This window comes from Engystomops pustulosus, chromosome 2 (assembly GCF_040894005.1).
Source record: "Engystomops pustulosus chromosome 2, aEngPut4.maternal, whole genome shotgun sequence".
Classification (NCBI taxonomy): Eukaryota; Metazoa; Chordata; class Amphibia; order Anura; family Leptodactylidae; genus Engystomops; species Engystomops pustulosus.
In genome coordinates, this window is record NC_092412.1 from 17,999,977 (window position 1) to 18,020,651 (window position 20,675).

Genomic DNA, 20,675 nt, shown 5'->3' on the forward strand with positions numbered 1-20,675 from the left:
AGGTTAGGGCAGGCAAAGTTCGAGTAGAGTCGTGGATCATGGTAGACTTGGATTTGGGATCAGCATAGATTTTCACTCAAACTCAGTAAGAGAACGTCCAAAAAATTGGAATACAATAGAAAGTATGGAGTTAATAAGTCTTTGTAGGGCACTAGTGAGCTATGGATCTTAAAGTTATGGTAACTTCCTTCAGGGGTTATAACCAGGGGTCACCAGGGATGGCTTGGGTAAACATTTTGCACTTGGTGCACTAGCACAATTAATATTAATCTCCAGTTGTAGAAGGATGTGTGTAAGTAACCTAGTGATTGTGGGGTAAAAATGTTAGTCACAAACTGTCAGCATTACATAAATACACTGAATAGACAGAAGTATTGATCCACATACACATTATACATACAGTACTCTACAGAAACTTTTAAAACATCACATTATAAATCCAAAGTCATTTATTTTACGTGGGTCCCTCTTTATATTAAAAACAGCTTCCACTTTTGTGGGAAGGCTACTGACAAAATGTTAGAAGGTGAGTGTGAAAAGTTTTCAGCTGTCATCTAAAAGAACAGTCAGACATTTATGTTGAGGCAGAACAATTGGTTCACAATCTCCAGTGTAGGCCACAAAGGTGTTGGTTGGGATGGAGGTCAGGGCTCTGTCCAACGAGTCAAGTTCCTCCACGCCAAACTCACACCAAACCCATGCCATGGAGTTCCGAGCACAGGAGTTGATTGTCAACTGTCTACTGTTGTTGTGTTGTCAGAGGAGCTTTGGTGACTTTTTGGGACTATCCTCTGAAAACTTCATCAGGCATTGTCATCAGACAATCATCAGTAAATCAGTGTGGTCTCCACTTCCTCTAATCCAACTTTTTGTCCAAGGTAGCCTGTAGCATGAGTAACAAGAGACAATCTTGTGGGCAAGTAGACAGTTTGAGGTAGAACTAGACTATCTGTCTCTCCAAACCTTTACTCTAAAAGATTTCTGCCCTTACGAGGGTAGTCCCTACTCTGCCTCATATGTCAGTATTGAACCTCCAGTTTTCCATTTTGTGCCCCCACTTCCTTTACAAAGCCTGGATGCCACCCGTACCCTTTTCTACTCATTGCTATCTGCCTCGTCTATTAAGGGTGAGGAGAGAGAGGAGTATGTTGGACTATAGCAGCAATGGCTGGACTCGACGTGCAGATGGATTTTTTCATTATAGTTTTGAAACCTCATCATAGATGAAAGACAAGTAGTCAAGTTTTTCTTGCACACAAACTTCAAAATTTTATTGCGTACAATTTCCTTATATATTTACGAAACACTTCATCTCTTACCCCGTAGATGATGGGACTGAGGAGTCTGGGCACACAAGTGAACATCACAAAGTTAGAAATGAGTAAGAAAGTGACATAATCTATTAAATAGGTCTCAGTTAAGGTGGAGATGAAGGAGACCATACATAACATGAGCTGAAAGGCGTGGAGCATCACTGTTTTACCTGCTTTAAGGGCTGAAGACCCACTGGAACCAATCTTTTTGGCAACCAACATGACCTTAATGTAGGTGAATATAATGGTCAAGGCCACCATGGTAAAGCTGAAGATATTGAAGAAGGACCTAACCACATTTTGTAGGGGACTTATTATTAACATTGAACGATCACAAAACACATAAAGGGAATAAAAAGTTTTCTTGGTTGAATAGATCACAACAACAATGTCGGCAATACTCGGAACAAACCCTACAGCCCAGACCACCACAATGGCAGATCTGGCTCTTGCAGCTGTGCAAAATTGTATGTGTTTCAGAGGGAAGCAAATGGCTATGTAACGTTCAAGAGACATGACCGCCAGGTTGTATGGGGTCACTCGAAAGGAACATGTGGCCAAAGTGTGGATAAAGTAACAAACAGGCACAGGAAAGTATACAGAATACATGATAGTCACTAAAATGAAATTTCCCAAGGCGAGATACAAGGTGTCATTGATGAGCATGTGGACAAAGAGGATGTAGCGAGACATCTCCCAAACGTGAGGAGTAGTGAAGAAGACCTTCAGCAGAATGCTGATGATGTACACGAAGAACGTGAAGAATAGAAGTGACAAGATCACGAAAATAGTTCGGGTGATAGCATCAACCCTCTCCGTGTAAGAGGATACCAGGGTAATATTCCCAAGGACAGATGTGGAATTCACCATTGAAATCTGTTTAGCGGCAACTCTTGTATTGAATCTTAGACTTGAAAGGAAACACAAGAACATCGTAGTGTCACGCTCAACAGTAAATGAAACAGTAGTTATCTGCATTAGATATATAAATAGATAGGTAGATAGATAGATAGATAGATAAACGAAGAGAAACAAGGCAGCACAACCTGTAAAGTTTTTGTCGGGTGCAAAAATCTGTAAACTCCTCGGCAAGGGATCCAATAGTAGTCACAGGAAAACAGCAGCACTCCAAAATTGTGATCAAAGCGGGGTGATCTTTATTTCAAAGAAATAATCTTTGAAATAAAGATCACCCCGCTTTGATCACAATTTTGGAGTGCTGCTGTTTTCCTGTGACTAGATAGATAGATAGATAGATAGATAGATAGATAGATAGATAGAGAGATATGAGATAGATAGATAGATAGATAGGAGATAGATAGATAGATAGATAGATAGATAGATAGATAGATAGAAGATAGATAGATAGATATGAGATAGATAGATAGATAGATAGATATGAGATAGATAGATAGATAGATAGATAGGAGATAGATAGATAGATAGATAGATAGATATGAGATAGATAGATAGATAGATAGATAGATAGATAGGTAGATAGGAGATAGATAGATAGATATGAGATAGATAGATAGATAGATAGATAGATAGATAGGAGATAGATAGATAGATAGATAGATAGAAGATAGATAGATAGATAGATAGATAGATAGATAGATAGATAGAGAGATATGAGATAGATAGATAGATAGATAGATAGGAGATAGATAGATAGATAGATAGATAGATAGATAGATAGATAGAAGATAGATAGATAGATATGAGATAGATAGATAGATAGATAGATATGAGATAGATAGATAGATAGATAGGAGATAGATAGATAGATAGATAGATAGATAGATAGATAGATATGAGATAGATAGATAGATAGATAGATAGATAGATAGATAGGTAGATAGGAGATAGATAGATAGATATGAGATAGATAGATAGATAGATAGATAGATAGATAGATAGATAGATAGGAGATAGATAGATAGATAGATAGAAGATAGATAGATAGATAGATAGATAGATAGATAGATAGATAGATATGAGATAGATAGATAGATAGATAGATAGATATGAGATAGATAGATAGATAGATAGATAGGAGATAGATAGATAGATAGATATGAGATAGATAGATAGATAGATAGATATGAGATAGATAGATAAATAGATAAATAGATAGATATGAGATAGATAGATAAGATATTGCCATGTCCATTACAAGCTGTCCTACATATGTAAAGCACAGTATTTAGTCTCTACACAAAAAATAAATAAATACATTTTAAAAAATTGCCAATATTTGTTTAACCACTTTGCACAATAAACACATTTAAAAAAAAAACTCTAAAAAAAAGAGATGAATCCAAAATGATACCCATAAAAACTATAACTTGTCCTGAAAAAAACAAGCCCAAACACAGTGCTGTAGGCAGAAAAGAAAGTTTTATGAATCTTGAAATGTGTTACATGAAAACTATTTTTTGGTAATTTACATTATTCAAAAGCAAAAAATCTTGTAAAAATTGTTGGGTGTTTCTCAAGTTGCACTGACTTGGATAAATTGAACTTATTAGGAGTTATTTATCTCTAGTCAGGACATTTTTGTGTCTTTTATTGCTTTTTCTGGGTTTTGGACTTGTTTTAATTATCAGTGTGTGATATATCGGGCATGTTTGTCTGTTGTTTTTTTGCGCACAAATTGCAAATTGTTCTAAACTTTTGTAGTTTATTTGTGCCCAAATTGCACCATTTTACAGTGATTTGCACTAGAATTGCGCCTTTCTATACATCTGGATTTTAAAGATATATCCTGCACGACTCTAGTCCATCTAACTTTGCTAGGGAAGTGGAAATTTTGGCCCAAATATGCAAATGAACCAATAAAGTCTCATACATAAGAAAAAGAGAAAAACCAAAGATAAACGACCCCCATTGTGGAACAACTTGCTAGGGCAAACAATGTCATTGAAAAACTTTAAAAACGTTAAAACAAACGTTTTTAAACTAAAGCTTTCTCAATTTCTCTGCAGTTTAGGGACAATGTTTCTGGGCTATTATGATATGAAGGTGTATCAATCTGTAGATATCAGTATTAGACTCTGAGAAGTAAGATCTTTTGGTCAGATGAAACCAAGACTGATCTTTTTGGCCTTGATTCTAAGTAAATCTAAAGTAAAATAGGTGCTGCTCATCAACCACTCATTACCATCCCTACAGAGAAGCATGCTGGGGCAACCTCATTTTTGGGAGGCACTGCTCATCATCTGATGCTCCAAAATGATGACCTCATTCTTCACTGAAGGGATAGTAATGGGCAGGAGATGAGTTGGCCATCCCTTTTCTCCACTTGCTCCCACCATTCTTCATAATAAAAATGTGCCCATTCTACAGTGAATAATGGTGGGAGCAGCATCATGGGGGGCACTGCTAATCAATGTCCGTTACATTCTTAGAGTGACGAATGATGGAGGCAAAATTGTTCTGGAGGGCATTGCACTTCATCTGCCCAACACCATCCTTAGAGAAGAGTGAAGCATGCTGGGAGCAACCTGAAGCAGCCCAGGAACCCTACTCCTCACCTGCCTAATACCATCTCAATTGCGAAGAATGGTGGGGACAGCATCATGCGGGAGGGTGGGAGTAGACTATGGAGAAAATAACAGAGATATTGTTTATGAACACCTAATTCATGGTATTCTGGACCTCAGACTACACTGAAAATTCAGTTTCAATCAAGACAATGACCCTAGACAACTTGGGAATGGCTTAGGGACAACTCTATAAATTTCCTTAAGTAGCCCCCAGCCAGAGCCCAAAATTGAATCCAATTAAACATCTCTGAGGGGAGTCCTCATAAAATCCTGACAGAACTGGAGAAGTTTTTCAGCAAGTCCCCCAATCCAGGTGTGCAAATGTTGTGGCATGAGACCCAAGAAGACGTTATGCTGCAACTATAATAGGGACAGCTTGGTTTGCTATTGGAGGCCATCTCAGAATTCAATGTAGGGCAGATCTTCTAGAAAGTGGAGCAGAGTGGTGAGCCTTCTGGATTATTCTGGACTTGACCCCAACGGTGGCGGTAGGTTTCCCTCCCTGTCTAAACAGACTGCTCCACTGTAGAGTGAGAGGAGGGTGCAAAGTCTGAGAAGTAAGAGGAAGAAAGAACCCTGTAAGAACCTCTTCCATGTCTCTACCTGCAGGGGCTACACAATGACTGGATAAGAAGATGGAGTGAAGAGAGAATGTTGACAATGATGAATGCGATTGACCTAAGTGCATAGTCCAAAACTGCCACCTAGCTTCATGCTTGGTACGTGAACCTTCATCCTACCCATTCATGGTGTTGTCTTTGACACTGTTCTCCAGCCTCTTACATCTCTGTAAATATGTAGGTAGTATATCTGGGGTCTGATTGGTGACCACTGCTAAAGTTAGTCACAGATGAAAACAACTATAAATATTAAATATTGCAAGTTGGATACTCACATCTGCACATTCAGCATGGCGCCTGAGGGATTTACTTGCTCTTCAGTGAAGCTTTTACAGATTGCACGTATTTATAGGGTTAGGGTGAAGCTCCCACTAGAGTTACATGTCACTCTACTGTATGAATTAGTGGGTGTGATATATTATACCAGTGCCGGAGAGATTTGTAGTCTTTCCAGTATCTTCATTTTGAGGTGCTAAATGAGTCCTCAGAGATCCCAGTGTAACAGTCAGTGCTGGAGCAGATGAAAGCTCACAGTTTACACATACGGAAGATGTTAAATTGTTAATGGGTAATGCAATGCATCGTCCCACAGCAGTTTTTGCCCATTGGACCAAGTTTCCAGTTAATTGATTGGACTCTACTGGCAATACTTCCCCCTGAAGACATCCACGGGGAAAGGTGGGTCAGCGATCAGTGCCAGTATGGTGGCACCCATGCAGAACAACTGTTTACATAGCATAGTCATAGTCAATGACATCTAACAGGTGTGGGTTCTCTACAAGTGATGGGTTGTGACCACTTAGCCAGCTTTCCATATCACTGAACCAAAAGTGCAGTAATAGAATGTGGTAAAGTATAAGAAATAATCATTAATCAGACCCTCTAGGCCTGGGGGACCAGGCTATAATGTGATATCAGCTCCTAAACCAGACAAGATCGCTGGGCAAAGTAACAAACAGACTAAAACACCAGTCTTGCCCACTCACCACCTGTATTAATTTCACCTGTGTGAACACATTAGGGGGCATATACACTTACCCGGTCATGTCGCGATCCAGAGGCGCGTTCTCCGGGTCTTCCAGCGATTCACTAAGGTCATGTGCCCGATGTCCACCAGGTGTCGCTGCTGCGGCGAGGTCCGCCGGAGTTCACCTGCTTCGTTCCGGTGTATGTGAGTGATATTCTTGCGACGCGTTTTTTTCCGAATCCGTCGGGTTTTCCGATGGCCACGCCCCCCCATTTCTGTCACCTGAAAGCCGCAATCCGATCGCGTGTGCCAAAATCCCGGGGCAATTCGGTGCAAATAGGAAAAATTTGCGAAACCCGGCGGAAAAACGGGATGTGGACCCTTAGTAAATATGCCCCATTACCTGTATAAAAGACACACAATCATCACACTCCAACCTTTTTCATCATGGCCAAGACCAAAATGCTATCTAAGGACACCAGGGACGAGGACACAAGATTGGGTTGGGCTACAGGACAATAGGCAGAGGTTACCATTGGTAACACACTACACCATCATAGGTTAAAATCCAATGAAAAGCATGCAAGGTTCTAAAGTTCAACAAGGACCATATGGATCATCCAGCAGATGCATGGGAAAAGGTCATCTTGTCAGATGAGAAGACAATACAACTTTTTGGTATAATAATAATAATAATCTTTATTTATTTATGTTTTATCATATTCCGTAGCGCTTTACAAATCATAGGGGACAAGTACAAATATAATAAAACATGACAGAGCACAAACATTCGTATGGAACAAGAGGAGTGAGGTCCCTGCTCGCAAGAGCTTACAGTTTATGAGGAGGAGTGGGGTGACACAAGAGGTAAGAGGTAAAAGAATATATAATGGTCAAGTCATTCTTCTTAAGGGAATAGAACAAAATATCAGCCGTCATCTTATATACAAGGTCCAGGGTGAATGGGACCGCAGAGAAGTCTGGTGCCTGGTGGTTGCTGGATAACAGATGGGAGGAGGACACAGGACGGGTTAGTAGAAGAGTTAAAACTTCATGCAGTTAATGAGTGTTATAGGCTTGCCTAAAGAAATGGGTTTTAAGAGCACGTTTGAAACTTTGGAGGTTAGGTGTTAGTCTGATAGTCCGGGGCAGAGCATTCCATAGAATTGGTGCAGCTCTAGAGAAGTCTTGGAGACGCGAGTGGGAGGTCCGCACTAGGGTAGAGGTTAATCTAAGATCATTGGCGGATCTAAGAGCACGAGTTGGGCGATAGACTGAGATAAGAGAGGAGAGGTAGGGGGGTGCAGCATTATACAGAGCTTTGTGGATGAGGGTTATTATTTTAAACTGTATTCGAAAGGAGACTGGCAGCCAGTGCAGCGACTGGCATGAACTGGAGGCCTCCGTGTAGCGTTTAGTCTGAAAGACGAGCCTGGCTGCTGTATTAAGAATCGATTGGAGAGGAGAGAGTTTGGTGAGTGGAAGACCGGTTAGTAGAGAGTTACAGTAGTCTAGACAAGAGCTCTATTTGTGTTTGGAAGAAAATGAAGGATGTGTACAACCCCAAGAACAAAAAAATGGGGTTATAAACATCAAACTTCGGGGGTTGCTTTCCAAAAAAGGAGACAGGACAACTGTAGTGCAAGAAAGGGTGGATTGAACCGTGTAGCCCAATAATTTGGCCAACAACCTTACCTCAGTAAGAGCATTGTATGTGGATTGTGACTCCATATCAAGCATTTCAAAGTCCTGGAGTGGCCTCACCAGTCTCCAGACTGGAACCCTATTGAAAATCTTTGGAGGGAGCTGAAACTCACTGTTGACCAGCGACAGCCTTGAAACATGAAGGATCTGGAGAAGATGGAGAGGGCTAAAATCCATGCTGCAGTGTGTGCAAACTTGTTCAAGAACTACAGGAGATGTCTGAAATGTCTGTAATTGCAAAAAAAGGTTTTCTGTCTCCTACAGTTGAAGTGACTGACTTTAAAAATTTCATCTGTCATCATCATTGTAGTTGGAAAAACTTGCAAAATCTGCATTGAATCAAATACTTATTATCCCCCCTGTATGTACCAACCTTGCCACAGCTTTCACCAGTGTGTCCCCTTCCTCCTGTATTGCCAATAGGAGGGACCTGTATTGCCAATAGGGCAGTGTTGGCATTCCTCCACACACAGGGACTCATTTACTAAGGGTCTGCGGAGTGCATTTTTGTCTGGTTTCCTGGCGATTTCCGTTTCGCGCCGCTTCCTACATAGTACATGACTTCTTATGGCTTTCAGAAATGGCTACTTCTTGCAGATTTGTGGAGGACACTATAGTTCTCCTGTGAACAGATTGTGCTCTCTGAGGTGTGGATCTCAGTGGCTCCTCCTCAGTGTCAGGATCGGTGGTGGTGGACCCACTGAAACACCACGAGTGATGATGTAAGCTAACACCTGGGAGCGAAGTCTAAATGGTATCTGGTATTCACCAGAGCCCGCTGCAAAGCTGGTTGGACTTGCTACGGCGGATACCACCAGGTCACTCCACAGGAGCGCCTTGCTTGGGGTAGTGGCCAGGGCGAGGTACAGAGATGGCAGGCAGAGACAGAGTCGTAATGAGGCAGGAGGTCTGGACAGGCAGCACAGGATCGGAGATGTAGCGGAAGGTCAAGACAGGCGGCAGAGAATCGAGGTTAGGAAGTGAAGCAGAGGTCACAATTAGAGCTGGGCGAATTTTTTTAAAAAATTTGATTGTCGAGTTTGCAGAATTTTCTGACAAAATTTGATTCGACCCAAATCGAATCATGTCGAATCATGTTAAAAAACTGGTATTTTCTGGCTGCAGAGAGCCTGTAGGGTGTTGTAGAACGTTTGCCATGCTCAAATATGCACTGACATCAGATGATTCCATAGATTACAACAGAACCTGTTCTGTTAAACGCGGATACATGCGGACACCCCCGTAAAGAGTGGAGAGGATGTCGGCAGTAATTCTGCATTGACGTCACTGATCATTTTGCCCTCCTTTTCATCCATTAGTGTCAATAATCCATCAGTATTGGTAAAGCCAAAAACAAATAGGAGTTCATCCAAAACAGAGATGAACAGTAAATGGGATATATGCATGTCGTCTGTGTTCTATATCCACTCCTGCTTTTGGCTATTAATCCTGAAGTTTGAAGCAGATGAAATGAAGGGGGAAACCAAACATAGTGGCAACATCATAGAGCGGTGGAGGGTGAAAACAGCATTATGGAAATCACAGGGTGTTCCAGGGAGACAGCTGTCAGTTGACAGCAGCATGTGGTCAGAGAGTGGTACAATGACAAATTATGGAGGTGGCAGCAACATAGTAGGCCACAGTGTGGCACAATGACAAAGCGTGGAGGAGGCGGCAGCAGCAGCATGACGTCATAGAGTGGCACAATGACAAATTCTGGAGGTGGCAGCAACATGGCAGACCACAGAGGGGCACAATGACAAGGGGTGGAGGTGGCGGCAGCAGCAGCAGCAGCAGCAGGAGGTCAGAGAGTGGCACAATTGCAGTGTGTGTAGGTGGGAGGAAGTAGTAGCAGCAGCATGAGGCCAGAGAGTGGCACAATGACAAATTCTGAAGGAGGCAGCAACATGGTAGGTCAAAGAGTTGCACCAGGACAGAGTGTAGAGGTGCTGGCAGCAGCAGCAGAAGGTCAGAAAGTGGCACAATGACAGAGTGTGGAGGTGGGTGACAATTCCAGTCCCTGGTAAAGATGGTGGGAGGCAACTGGCAGCAGATGTGTGGCATCAGGCAGGTGGCAGCATCAGAATAGTGGCTGAGGCAGGTAGTTAGAAGCCAGACTCATTTCTCAACATTTGGGGGAGGCATCATGGCTGATCTAATCTGATGCAAAAGGCATTGATGTGTTGAAATCCTGGCCAATCCACGCCTGATTCATGTTGACAAAGGTCAGTCTCCCCACATTACGGGTGGACAAGTGGGTTCTCCTTGGGGTAATGATGGCCCCCGCAGCACTGAACACCCTTTCTGCTGGTGCACGGTCTGCTCCATGTCCTGCTGCTGCTGCTGGTGGCAGCTACCCTCCTCACTAGGTGAGTGAAGGAAGCTGCTCATTAAGGACTCCAGACTTAAGCTGCTGCCTTCTACCCACAGCAGCCGTAGCAGCCGAACGTGAGCGATGACTGCCAGGAATCCTCTGGTCAGACCTGACAGAGGATGGACAATGGCGCACATAGGCAGCTGCTAACTGTCTGCACAGTATTTCTCTATAGTATTCCAGTTGTTCCTCCCTCTCGGCAGCTGGAAAAAAAGGCACCGATTTTGAGACGGTAGCGAGGGTTCAAGATCGTGGTGAGTCATTCCTATGCTGGATGTTGACTATTCAGCTGTCACTAGTTAGGCAAAGCAACATGCTGGGTGCCATCTGTGCAAGTGATCCTCCAGTTCAGCCCCCACTGGACTCACGTGGCCATGAGATGTAGTCGCCACTTCTCCAGTGCCCTGACCAGACAGATTTTGCAGCAGATATTCCAGGACATGAAGCAGGGGAATTACGTTATTCATCCCTACATCCTGGCGACTGACAAATAACATGGCCTCTTCTAAGGGCCTGAGCAAACGGCAGGTGTCACGCATGAGCAGCCAGTGGCTGACATCAAAGTTACACAGGGGAGTACTCCTGTCCGCTTGCATCATCAAAAAATAATTACTGTATATACTCAAGTATAAGCCGACCCGAGTATAAGCCGAGACCCCTAATTTTACCACCAAAAACTGGGAAAACCTATTGACTCGAGTATAAGCCGAGGGTGGGAAATGCATTGGTCACAGACCCCCCCAGTATATAGCCAACCAGCCCCTTATAGTATACAGCCAGCCAAGCTTGCCCACAGCAGTATACAGCCAGCCCAGCCTGCCCCCAGTAGTATACAGCTTGCCCAGCCTGCCCCCAGTAGTATACAGCTTGCCCCCAGTAGTATACAGCCTGCCCCCAGTTGTATAAAGCCTGCCCCCAGTAGTATACAGCTTTCCCCCAGTAGTATACAGCCTGCCCCCAGTAGTATACAGGCTGCCCCCAGTAGTATACAGCCTGCCCCCAGTAGTATACAGCTTGCCCCCAGTAGTATACAGCCTGCCCCCAGTAGTATACAGCCTTCCCCCAGTAGTATACAGTTTGCCCCAGTAGTATACAGTTTGCCCCCAGTAGTATACAGCCTGCCCCCAGTAGTATACAGTTTGCCCCAGTAGTATACAGCTTGCCCCCAGTAGTATACAGCCTGCCCCCAGTAGTACAGTTTTCCCCCAGTAGTATACAGCCTGCCCCCAGTAGTATACAGCCTGCCCCCAGAAGTATACAGCCTGCCCCCAGTAGTATACAGTTTGCCCCCAGTAGTATACAGTTTGCCCCCAGTAGTATACAGCTTGCCCCCAGTTGTATAAAGCCTGCCCCCAGTAGTATACAGCTTTCCCCCAGTAGTATACAGCTTTCCCCCAGTAGTATACAGCCTGCCCCCAGTAGTATACAGCTTGCCCCCAGTAGTATACAGCCTGCCCCCAGTAGTATACAGCTTGCCCCCAGTAGTATACAGCTTGCTCCCAGCATTCAACAAAAAAAAACTTATATAAACTTATATACTCACCCTCCGGTGGCCCCGATGTGAAGCGCTGCTCCCCCGATGTCCGCGCGGCTCGTCTTCAGGCTTCCACGCCCGTCTTCTTTCTTCTGCTGGGGGGAAGAACACGGGAGAAGCAGAAGAAAGAAGACGGGCGAGGAAGCCTGAAGACGAGCCGCGCGGACATCGGGGGAGCAGCGCTGCACACCGGGGCCACCAGAGGGTGAGTATATAACTTTATATAAGTATTTTTTAAGTATTTTAGTGACTTGTGTATAAGCCGAGAGGACGTTTTTCAGCACATTTTTTGTGCTGAAAAACTCGGCTTATACACGAGTATATACGGTAATGGCTTTTCTCTGTTCATACAGGTGGTCTAACATACGGAGGCTGGAATTCCAACGGGTGGAAACATCGCATATCAGCCTATGTTGGGGGAGGCCATTCTGCCGCTGCAACTCGAGGAGGGTGTGCTTGGCTTTGTAAGAATGGATGAAGTGCATGCATTGTTTACTGGCCATTTTTAGAATGTTTTGCAGATGGGTGGAAGACTTCAGGAACCTTTTGCCAACCAGATTGAACATGTGCGCCATGCAGGGCGCATGGACCATCCCTCCTCGGTGCATCATGGACACCATGTTCCTCCTATTGTCAGTAACCATGTTTCCGATTTGCAGTTGTTGCGGAGAAGGCCACACATTGATTTCTTGTTGCATGACGCAGAGCAATTCCTCCCCTGTGTGACTTTGTTCGCCCAGGTAAACGAGGTTTAAAACTGCGTGACGCCACTGTGCCCTGCACATGTGGTATGATAGAGCAGCACTTAGACTTGTGGAGGCTGAGGTGGTGGTGGGGAAGGAGGAGGCGGACATTGGCACAGGAGCAGCAGTTTGACAACGTGGAGGAGAAAGCGGAATCTCCTGTTCAAGTTGTTGGTGTGGCTGGATGGGAAGCACATTCACCCAGTGGGCCGTAAAGGACATGTACTGGCCCTGATCGTAGTTACAGCTCCACACGTCCGTGCTGCCACCTCGGAAGAGACAGATAAGCTCAAGGACTGGCCCACCTTCTGTTTTACATATATGTGAAGGGCTGGCACTGCCTTTTTGGAAAAGAAATTGTGGCTTGGAACTCTCCACATTGGTTTGGTGCAGAAGAGTGCAGAGTCCCCGACTTGGAAAGAGAGAGACTGCAGTGCCAAAGCATGGTCAGCTTCTGCACCTTAGGATGGCTGGATACAGTTGTCTCTTTGTAATCGCCTCTTTCAACAACTGCTGCCGGCATTCGTAGCAAGGAGCAGGAGCATCTGGACCGGGAGATTATGTCAAAGACAAACAGCTCCTATCAGCAGAGGTGCTGGAGCCTTGACTGGCTGAAATGGCATATGTGCTACTAGGTGCTGCTGCTGTTGCTCTGGCGGCAGGATGGACCTCCACATCTGCTCCACGTTTCTCCCAGGCCATTAGATGGTGACGCTGCATGTGTTGATGCAGGGCTGTGGTGTCAATGTTAGCTCCCTGGCAATGTTTCACTTTCTGCCCGCAGATTCTAGAAATACATACATTTGGCTCCTCTGGTGTCTTAACAAAAAACTGCCACACCGCCGAGTTGGTGATTATACCACCAACACTTTGCACTCAGTGACTACTAACGCCGCTGCCTCACTGAGCCCCTGTGCCACTGCTTACTTGGACCTGCGAAGTGGGTTTTGTACCCCATGGCCGTTTGGCTCCCGTCCTCACACTGCTGCCACCCTTCTGACTCACAGCCACAGTAGCAACTTGCTGCCTGCTTTGCTGCCTGATGTGCAAGCTGACACCATCTTCTCCCAACGATGATGATGAAGCCCTTGCTTCACCCAGCTCCCAAGTGCAATCAGCTACATCATCATCACTGCTATTCTCCTCAACGGTCTCAGTATGTACAGCCTGACTACTTGCAAGTGCAATATTACCTCCCATGCCACTCTCCACATCCCTACTTTCCTGCCTACTGCACAAAACAGCGGAAGTCAGCCCCACCTCTTCAATGGCAGCTGCTGACTGTCCTCAAAGAGTTCATCCTCGCTGTAAAGTAGATCTCTGGCTGAGGGGAATGAACAGGACAGAGGCTGGTTGAGGACAGGGGTGGGCGCTGACCTGCTCCTGGGCCATGCCAACTAAGGGTTGTATCTGACGGACCCATGGACTCTTGGCTGGGGTTGTCAGATGTCATTTTGGAGGAAGTAGATGACCTAGTCAACCAATCGAGAACCTTTGGGTTTGGTTCTTTGGATCAACACACTGCCGCTAGATGACAACAGCAGTTCTGGCCTCACAGAGTCACCCCTGCTGGAACATCCCCTTACCTTGCTGCGCCCTGTGCCTGCTCCACCTGCCAATTCTCTGTCTGGCATATTGGTTAATCAGCTATGTTAATTTGACACAGATTTCTTCATATCAACTTTAGCAACAAAAAATAATTGAAATTTGGAGAATACAGAACCCCAGAAACTGACACCCTGGACTTTGAGAAAAAATCACTCCACCAACTATGTCGATTTGACACGGAATTCTTGATATCAACTTTATCAACAAAAAATAATTGAAATTTGGGGAATACAGAACCACAACATCTGACACCCTGGACATTAAGAAAAAAATCACTCCATCAACTATGTGGATTTGACACAGATTTCTTGATATCAACTTTATCAACAAAAAAGAATTGAAATTTGGGAAATGCAGAACCCCAAAAACTGACACCCTGGACTTTGAGCAAAAATCACTCCATCGACTATTGACTACAAGAAGCTAGATGCTACAGACAGTGTGAAATGATGGGATTACAAATGGCCGTCTGTTTTTATAGGGCTGTGACATCACATAAGCCTGCCGGTCGCTGATTGGCTTACATGTCTGCACAAGTGATCAAGGGTGTTCCTTTCTTCTTCCCAGAGTTCTCTGCCCCACATAACAAGTTGTGCTCGCGACCATTTTGCTAATAAATGTGAAAAAAACTGCAGAACCGAAGTTTTCCTGAAATTCTAAATAGTTCCGATTCGTTAGAATCGATTTGCCCATCTCTACTTGCAACCTTAGCTCATTATGGATGGGATAAATGTTTTTTGTCTTGGAAATAGCTTATTAATATGTTACATATTTTGGGAAATCAAAGAGATAGTGGGTCTCAGAGATGGGTTATGATGACCCAGAACATGGTAATTAGGCCATATAGTTGAAGGAGAAGAAGCTTGACCAAAAATTACTATAAATGGTGTTAGGTGGTACTCATGCCAGTTTTATATTCCAGGTGCCTAGTTGGACTATCTAAGCCACCGGCTGACAAACAGAAAAATCTTATCACATAGACCTGAATATTTGAGGTTATAGACCACTTGGCTATTGGGAAACATAGTTTGAAATAAGTGTAACAGGTTATTATGTCTCCCTCAGTAGCTAAGGCATCTTGATTGTCCTGATGAGGCCAGAATGGCTTTAATTCATGGTGTTGACTGGTAACTAGACTTTGCTATCTCCAGGGCACAGCTGGTCTAGTTATACTTGGACAATAATTTAGACAACTGATTTTTATCAGAACTTACATACAGTAGGAACACTGAAAATATTATAGCCAAAGGTCCAGAATCAACCCATTTGGTTTTCCAATTTCCCATAATTTTTGTCATTGTTCCCCACTTTTCATAAAGGAGAACATTGCACATTGGACAATGCATTTTGTTCCCATCACTAACACTTTTATTCAATCCCAATGAAGGTCATATTCCATAGATGAACCTCTACCTCCAAACGTATGTCACTAATTAACATAATATATCCACCGAGTTGCAGGTTTACAAACTTTTTCACAAGAGGGACCATTAGGAGATGTCTGTTGGGGGCTAAACTCAAGATACTTCCCTAATTACCCAGACAATTAGACAGTCTTGTGCTGTCATATGCTATAGCCTTCAAGAATACTCTTAGAGGGATAATAAAAATAACCCTCAGTGGTTCCAAGGGGAGCTCAGATTGTCATATATAGACGTGAGTTAACAGAGCGTCAGAGACTGTGCAGCCTGACGGTCTACCGGCTGTGGACAATTATGTAGACAGGGCTGGAAAAGCAGAGAGGATCCATCCTAAGAACCTACCATCTGAGGAGGTCACTGAGGACTAACTTACAACAATCAGGACTCTGCACCCCCAGGTACTATAAACTCAATGCAAAAATTCCTATCTGGTACATTCCATGGGATTAAATTGACTCAACATAATCCTCATCTTGGTTTCTCAATCTTAGGGTAATAACGTTGATCTTCTCACATGCATTGATATTGTTAGGTAAGGTGCTTCTATATTATAGGAGATGTCTACCCAGTAGAATTTTGTATCTAGGGGTCAAAGTGGCTCACGGATCTCCCTCCATTTCTGAGTAACTTCTGTAATTTCTGGTCCATGTCTAGAGGTTTAGGAAATGACCACCAGGCCAACATTGCCTTACCTTTCCTTCATCTCGTCATTGATCGATGGAGTAGTCATTTGCTGGGTATCGTGAAGGACCAGAAAGTAGAGGCCATAGGGCAGTGATGGCAAACCTTTTAATGGTTGATTGCCTAAAAAACAACCAATAACCCCCCTTAAATATCTCAAGCTGCCAACCAAAAATTAAAGCAGCAACTTATTACTCTCTGTTCTTCAACAACTTTCAATCATATTGGCCTCCTGAGGACACTAACACAAAACGATGGAAAATTTGCATCATTGTAGCTTCTTTCCAGTGCCCCTCTGTACACAGAGAATCCTGGGGCCAGCAGAAGGTCCTCCAAAGACAATTCGGCCCTGTCTATACATTCTCCCTCTTCCTACAGTCCTAAGTAGCGAAATAAGTATCAAAATTTGACTGAAAACCGCATCTTTTAAGTTGCTTGGAACTGCAGGAATATTCTTTGATTCCTGTCTGGTGTGCTGGGTGATGGCCCGGGTGCCCACAGAAAGGGCTCTGAGTGCCACCTCTGGCACCTGTGCCATAGGTTCGCCACCACTGCCATATGGGATCAAAATGGTAAATGCTGATTAGTTGGTAAATTTATTTGAATCAATAGTTATAGTATATATATTAGTGGAAACATTGGAGTCGAGGTGATAGCAGTGTCTGTGTATTTGTAGCATGAGTAGGATTAGCAAGTATGAGTGGCCGTGGATGTAGCAGGAGTAGTTGCAGCGACATTGCAACAATGCAAAAAATGTGTTTTGTGTTCCCAAATGCAAGTGTTTACGTCTGAACGCATCTACATCTGGGAGTAGCTCCTCGCGCTGTGCTTGAATTGTATTACTAAATGCAATTCAAACGCTACACATGATTACGGCCTAAGTGACTTGGTGAAGAGCAAGTAATTGGGTGTAGGCCACTAATCCCCGTGCCCCCCCCCTGAATAGGAGGAGAGTCACTAATGGTCTCATCAGTGTTTTACCCTGTGTGACTGGAGCATAAATTATTCCAGTTGTAGTTGTCATAGTAGCAGCTATACTTATAGGTGTAAAAGTAAAGTTGGTAACTTTGTAAGTAAGTTTGTAAATGCTATATGTATGATTTGTGAATAGTGAATGATGTGTAGTGTATGGTCTATATTGTATAGTATATAGTATGTGATACATGGTGTGTTTATTATACTGTATGGTGTGTTGTATATTGTACGGTTTATAGTGTGTAGTGTATAGTGTTTTATATGTGATGTATAGTGTATATAGTGTATGGTGAATAGTGTGTAGAGTATTGTGTATAGTGTATGGTGCACAGTGTATAGTGTATTGTGTGTAGTTTATGGAGTATAATGTGTACCATGTATTGTATCATACATAGTGTTTAGTAACTGGTGAATGTTGCTGTTGTGTAGTATATGGCCCATGGCTTGTATCATATAGTGAATGGGAGTATTGAATGGTGCATAGTGTATCATGTGCAGTGTGTACTGAATGGTATGTAGTATATGGCATAAAGTGTATGGTGTGTACTTTATTGAGCATTGTGTATTATATGGCATATAGTGTAAGGAGTGTACATTATGGTGCATAGTGTGTTATACAATGCTCAAGAAAATAAAGGGAACACTCACATATAACACTCTAGATCTGAATGAATAAAATATTTTCATTGAATACTTTGTTCTGTACAAAGTTGAATGGGCTGACAAAAAAAATCATCACTGAAGTCAACCACAAAATTTAAGTGGAAAAACACACTACAGACTTATCTAACTCCATGTGCCTATATGACATCCATACAATGCCTGGGCATGCTCCTGATGTGGCTCAGTATTGTGTGTATCCTCCCGTGCCTTTATGACCTCCCTACAATGCCTGGGCATGCTCCTGATGAGGCTCAGTATTGTGTGTGACCTCCACGTGCCCATATGACCTCCCTACAACACCTGGGCATGCTCCTGATGAGGCTCAGTATTGTGTGTGACCTCCACGTGCCCATATGACCTCCCTACAATACCTGGGCATGCTCCTGATGAGGCTCAGTATTGTGTGTGACCTCCACGTGCCCGTATGACCTCCCTACCACGCCTGGACATGCTCTTGATGAGGCTCAGTATTGTGCGTAGCCTCCACATGCCTGTATGTATCCATAAAATGCCTGGGAATGCTCCTGAGTAGGCTCAGTATTGTGTGTATCCTCCCCGTGCCTGTATGACCTCCCTACAATGCCTGGGCATGCTCCTGATGAGGCTCAGTATTGTGAGTAACCTCCACGTGCCTGTATGACCTCCCTACAATGCCTCTGCATGCTCCTGATGAGGCTCAGTATTGTGAGTAACCTCCACGTGCCTGTATGACCTCCCTACAATGCCTCTGCATGCTCCTGATGAGGCTCAGTATTGTGTGCGGCCTCCATGTGCCTGTATGTGTCCATACAATGCCTGGGCATGCTCCTGATGAGGCTCAGTATTGTGTGCGGCCTCCATGTGCCTGTATGTATCCATACAATGCCTGGGCATGCTCCTGATGAGTAATAAATACCAACAAAAGAAAACCCAATACTAGGTAAACAGCTCCTATTACCAATACAAAACATATAATACCAATAGAGGTGCATAGGACCTAAATATTCCCAATCAATAAATCATACTCATTATTACTTTCTTCAATGAAATCATTATACAAACTTTATTAATATTAAGTATGGCCATCAAAAATTAAACAATTAAAACCATCAAATAAAATCCACAGGAACAAGAGTGTGGCGATGGTCACCAGTCTTTCAATGCGTAACAGGCATTATCAAATGTACAAATGTCATTGATCACAGTATACCCAATTTCGGTTGTAAACAAGCATATTACCCACCCGGGTGTTGCATAGTACCAAAATTGTCAAAACCAATAAGTCACGACCACCGCCACAGCACCTGACGTACACCCCTCCAGGGGGTGTGACACAATAAGTCACTTAGCTGTGTCCAGAAGGTTTGCTGTGTCTGTCAGCATAGTGTCCAGATGCGTTACCAGGAGCCAGGCCAGTAGCATAGTGTCCAGATGCGCTACCAGGAAACAGGCCAGTACAGCAGGAGATATGGAGGTCATTGCAGGAGGGCAACAACCCAGCAGCAGGACCGCTACCTCCACCTTTGTGCAAGGAAAAACAGGAGGAGCACTGCGAATGTGCATGTGTCTGCACAAATGGGTAGAAACCGACTCCACGTGGATGGCATGAGGGACCAACATCCACACAAGGGGGTTGTGCTCACATCCTAACATCATGCAGGATGCTTGGCATTTACCAGAGAACATCAAGATTGGTAAATTCAACACTTGCGCCCTGTGCTCATCACAGATGAGTGCAGGTTCACTGGAGTCTGGAGACGCCATGGAGAGTGATCTGCTGCCTGCAACACCCTTCAACATGACCGGTTTGGCACTGAGTCAGTAATGATGTGGGGGACGCCCAGCCCTCCATGTGCTTGCCAGAGGTAGCCTGACTGCCATAAGGTACCGAGTTGAGATCCTCAGGACCCTTGTGAGACCATATGCTGGAGGTGTTGGCCCTGGGTTCCTTAACACCCTGACACTTAAATCCTTAAATAAGTTGCATAATAATTTGGAACCTAATGTAGTGTATGCTATGTATATTGTATGGTGTGTAGCTTATTGTGTATAGTGTGCAGTGTGTGATGTGGGAACTGATTGGTGTGTAGTGTATGACATAAAGTGTATGTTGTATATTTGTATGATGTGTAGATTAAGGTATACAGTATAGTGTGTAGTTTATATTATTCTAAACTGATCTAAGGCACGCCCACACTTCCTGTTTCTGGTCTCCAACTTGCTGTATGTTCTGCGTTGATGCTTCCTGTCTACTCAGATATCAGCTTTACTGTATAGATTGGGACAAGATGGGCAGTGTAATTATTATATATGACTGATGTTGTGGATGACAACTGCGCTGTACCACTGAAGGTCTAAACACCTACATAAAGATACTGATGTCCTACAGCCACATAAAAAATGTATTGCCTGCTCTCACCCAAAATACATTAGAGGAGGTGGAGCTAAACTGGTACAAAGGGAAAGTGGTAGGTCCATGGTACAACTACTTTTCTATTTAGTCCTATCTTATCCATGTGGTTATGCTTCTCATCAGGGAATGTTA

The 20,675-nt window shown here is 43.7% G+C and overlaps 1 protein-coding gene across 1 annotated transcript; it reads right to left on the reverse strand.

The window, feature by feature from the left end:
• Window positions 1-1,262: 1,262 nt before the first annotated feature.
• Window positions 1,263-19,894, reverse strand: LOC140117014 (odorant receptor 131-2-like). Its single transcript, XM_072133445.1, has 4 exons — window positions 19,807-19,894; window positions 16,525-16,636; window positions 4,850-4,915; window positions 1,263-2,223 (listed from the first exon to the last, which is right to left on the reverse strand). The coding sequence occupies exons 1-4, from the start codon at window positions 19,892-19,894 to the stop codon at window positions 1,263-1,265; spliced, it is 1,227 nt and encodes a 408-aa protein (XP_071989546.1).
• Window positions 19,895-20,675: the final 781 nt, after the last annotated feature.